The sequence below is a fragment of the Trichoplax adhaerens genome, genomic scaffold (genome assembly GCF_000150275.1).
Source record: "Trichoplax adhaerens TRIADscaffold_751 genomic scaffold, whole genome shotgun sequence".
In the NCBI taxonomy this organism is placed as follows: domain Eukaryota; kingdom Metazoa; phylum Placozoa; class Uniplacotomia; order Trichoplacea; family Trichoplacidae; genus Trichoplax; species Trichoplax adhaerens.
The window spans coordinates 200-5,053 of NW_002061339.1; the positions used below are offsets into that span (position 1 = coordinate 200).

Genomic DNA, 4,854 nt, shown 5'->3' on the forward strand with positions numbered 1-4,854 from the left:
TAACCATCGATGGATTATTAAAATAGGTATAATATATTTGATACGGGTATTTCAGCTTGTTCTTACAGATATCAAATTATTTGAAAGTACATATTGGTGCATTTTTATGGCCTGACAGTGATATCAATATAAATATGAGCCTTGGCTATCACTGATCTATCCCACCGATTTATCTATGAATGTAAGAGTATCGCTAGTAAAATAATTATGTTATCATTTACGAACAGAATTTTTCCCATGAACTGTATGGAAAAGAAATCTTTCATAAGTAAATTGTTGCCGCTCAGATACCTAAAAAATTGAAATGGTTAATCAATTTATTAAATAATTATATCCAGAAATACTGAGAAAGTAATAAGACAATAAACTTGCAATGTGTCCAATAAAGGCGACATCGAAAAAGCGCTAGTAGCTATATAGGATATTTTATTCATTTGAAGGGATCTATAAAAAGTAGAATTGAAAATAAATCTAATTTAGAGGCGTTGTAAAACCTCTGATAACATTAGTTAATTTAAATGCAAAAGTAATAGACTGAATAATAGTTACTGAAGTATTAGGCTTACTAATTTCATATGGCACTCAAAGTTATAGTAACTACGTTATGAAGTTCCTTCAAGAATTATGATTAAGCTACCCTTCTTGATATCTATCTACAATACGGCTCCAAATGCTGACGATCTCCTATCATTCGGATATGAAAGTAAATCACTAGTCTTCTTTAAACGAAATTTAACTAAATCTCATTGAAAAATTGGTCAAATTTATATTACCTCTATATTAATAACATTAGTTATATTTGCAGGGCATGAATACTGCTATTAAACGATTTAGTTATCTAAAAGACTATGTAAAGTTTTACAGACAAAGCGCAATCGAGAGAATTTCTCGATAGTATAAGTTATTGTAGGTAAATATGTTACGGTTCCTATGTAATATAGTTACTTTGTGGCAGTAGCAAATGGCCTTTGTAGAAAACTAGCAAGGTGTAGATTGTGCTGTTTATACCTTTAATTGTATGTACAGTTATCAGTTAAAGGAAACAACAAATTCTAGAATGATCCAAAAATGTCTATTAGCATGCCCTGAAGCAGCATGTAAAGAATTTATTTTTCCAGTTTAGAAGACGCTATAATCATAGTACTTACAATTTCTTTAAATTAGATAGGCCCAAGAATGTTTCGTTATTGATCATTTCTAACTCATTGTTATCAAGATTTCTATAATAATTTTTAGGATGAGAAACAAATTAAAATGAAAGATATACTTGAAATAATAGGAACTATAAACCAATAATGACATAAACTGCCTTGATGAAGTATATATTAAGTTATTTTTGCTTGACCATTTTAGCTAATTATCGTGATATGTCTAGCAATTTACACAAGTAGTTTCAGTATAGTTTGTGATCTAACTTAAAATATGTTAGAATAACCCTCTAAATATGTTTATTTAGTACATGTATGTATATGAAATAATTCAAGCTCTAGTTTATGCACCGTTAGGCAAACAGATATTATTTGCCTACTCGAGGCGAAGAAACTAGGTTATCAAATGTCTAAAACAATGACTAAAATTATATGCAAATATGATTTGTTTTTAAAATCATCAATGTATGACTCAGTAATCTAAGTTGATAAAATGGAGCTCCAGCATCTAATAATAAGATTTTAGAATTGCAATGTATTCTTCAAATTAAACGTAAAGGATACATTTACTAAATAAATAAACCTTCATTTGTTGCAATAAATAAGAGATCTTGCTATATAGAATTTTAAGATATAGTATATGTATAATATATATACATATATCTGTACCGTAATTAAATTATATCGAACTGGAAAGTAAAATCATTTATGGAAAGCTTACAAGTTTGTTAATAGATTCAAGTTTTTGAATAAACTTGCTTTAATCTTTTTGAGACCGCAACCGGCAATGTTTCTAAAATTGTATAACGAATTTTAGCCAAAGGTTATCCAATATTAAAGTTAATTTAAAACTTAAGAATAAATTTCATTACTTCATATGGTCCATTAAAATAATGAGAACAACAGCTAGGTATCATATGTAAGTAATAATAATTTATTATACTTGTTGTATATCTCCAATTTAACAAATTTATTAGGAACGATTTCTTACGTAGTTTTTACTGGTAAACTGATCAGTGATACAATATTACTTTGATTCCTAGACTGGTTGCATGCCAGTAAGACAGAGTACATGCGCTAACTTATTAATTACTGAAGTTAATAATTTAATCGGTGCTCGTTCTATTATTTAATGTGTGTTATATTATGTAATTGATCGTAGCATTATTGACAGACTGTAGTTGCAGATATGATTGTCACAAAACAGCTTTGCAACAAGATAACACAATATACGATCAATAAGTCAATTCCTTGAACCACGTATCAAGGAACGATATCTGCACTATCACAAACACTTTTGCTCTACTAGCAGACTACACAAAGACTTAAACGCCTCATATTTTACGTTAAACACTAAGTTGGACAATTCTTCTTTATTTCACGATATACTGCATTTATATACTCTTCCTCAATAGTTCATGAGCCATAGTTAATACAATTAACATTAGAATCATTTACTGAGTTAGATATTAATTTTAGCTAATGCTCCCTTAATGCAGACAACAGTATTTACAAACATAGACATGTAATGACTAATACAGAATAGTCAGATTACGATATGTCCTATCACGGAATATTTCCATGATAATTTACAGTCTACCATAAGTAAATTACAATCACAATGATTCGAACTGTAAGCAGATGATTTGCATTCCCTATTATAACTATTAATTTCAGTATGTGCATAAGTGTCACTGTCATAAAAAGTCAGTGCTATATTAAAATACAGTATACCCAAATTAAAAGTTAACTAAATAAGGATAGTCTAACAGAATTATCCTAACATAGTTATTTCTACTGTAATACAGTATTTAACACTGTAACAATGATATAGCAAATGAAGAGTCAATTTGATAGTAAACTATGAACAGAAAAGACTAATATACCTGTCACAACCAAGATTACAATACAAAAATTATAGGTATTCTTTCCTCTCTAGTAGTCTTAATAATCTAAGCAACTAACGCTATGCACTCTTTAATCTACCAAACTTAAATTCGAGTCTTAGGCGATAGAAAACTTACGTGAAAAATCAAAACTTTATTTTATAAACTATTTATTAAAATGACCGATTGAGCTCACAACTTACATTCTAATACTAACAACTGGTAACCATCTCTTATCGATTAACTTGTTAACTCCCTAAATTAAGAGCTTTGTGGCTTTTATATAGCCTCACAAACTTCGTTGGCGCATAGCAATAATAAATTTATAGCCAAATCTACATACTGAATTTAGCTAAAATTACAATACACTTTCTATGACATTTAATAGTAGTAAATTAAATTAATGGTTTGGTGTGAACATGTGATTTATTACTTAATAAAATTATATCATTGAAGACGCAAGAATTAATTAATTGTAACAATACCCTAGTATAGTACTGGGTTGTACTTGTAGTATACATTTTAGAAACTCACAGAAATTTCCAAACAGATGGAAAGTTTAACTTTGGTAAGAATTTTCCATCTGGAAATTATTGTTCTCCGTATAGACATTATTTTTTACCATGCAAGTCAGTAAAGTCATTCTAAACTACTTACAAGGATCGTAGATGAGTTAGATTATGGAAAACATCGTAAGAAGCGTTTGAAAAGCCAGTATTTGTTATAACTCTGCAATCAAGAAGTCAGAAGAGTTAGGGTCAAATTACGCTAACATAAATTACTACTAATATATTTTAAGAATAATATTTCTTACAATGATTCTAATTTGTACAAAGAATATAAAATCCAAGGCGAACTTTCATCAACATTGTTGTCAGTCATTGCGCTATTAATTATTAGAAATAAAAGCATTTAATTAAAGTGTCTTATAGATTTCGTCTACACACTTGTCACGGTACGAACCATCGTGAAGAGTAAATGACTGAATTTAGCGGTTAAGATTTATATATGGAGATAGCTAATAATAACTTACAGTAAGAACGACGGTAGTTATTATTTTGTTATAGTAAGTTATGCTGTACTGTAGTAAGAATTTCTATACGGTAGCTAATGTTAATTGATAAAAGTGTTATGTCTTGTATCGCTTTTGATGAAAATCCTAAAGATATTCAATCATAAAGGATACTATAAATAATTCTGTGTATGGACGTTTTGTAATCTAATTATCTAGAATCGTTCAGTACATGGCTAAAATTGTGAATAATTTCTGTATTAATTTAGCTATTCAACATAAACTAAATTTCATGAACTGTTATGACTCATACATGATAACAACTACTGAGGGGTATTTAAGCTCGGCAAATATTTGAATAAAAGAAGAGTTTTATAGTTGTTTAACGTAGAAGCAAAGGCGTCTAAATCCTTGTGAGATAGTTAAAGGATACTGAATCCCAGAGACTGCATTAATTTAGAGATTTGTTTACGTTATCTTTATCACAGAGCCAGTTTGTGACAGCACCCTAAATCTATTACAAAAGTGTTTTGTAATTCTTTCAGCTCATCCTAGTAGTGCGGCAGGTGGCTAATAGAATGAAAAGGTGTACTTGTACTGTTTCTAGTATAAGATTGTATCTTATTAGGGAATTACTCAACTTTTGTTAACTCAAATTTTGGGCTACGTAGGCGGACAAATAGTAATAGCATGAGACTACTACTCGGCCATGACATGTTTTCTATCTCGAATTTTGCAAGCAAAAGTAGAAACTTACAGTGATCTTAGGTTTGATAAACCCATAAATGACATGGGTTGAATTTGTGAA

General features: G+C 29.4%; 1 protein-coding gene across 1 annotated transcript; it reads right to left on the minus strand.

Annotated features, from left to right (window-relative positions):
* Positions 1–213: 213 nt before the first annotated feature.
* On the minus strand, positions 214–3,916 carry TRIADDRAFT_62765 (uncharacterized protein; the record flags this gene model as incomplete). Its single annotated transcript, XM_002118715.1, has 6 exons — positions 214–291; positions 369–444; positions 1,149–1,220; positions 1,870–1,941; positions 3,692–3,763; positions 3,849–3,916. The coding sequence occupies 6 exons, from the start codon at positions 3,914–3,916 to the stop codon at positions 214–216; spliced, it is 438 nt and encodes a 145-aa protein (XP_002118751.1).
* Between the last annotated feature and the right edge of the window lie 938 nt (positions 3,917–4,854).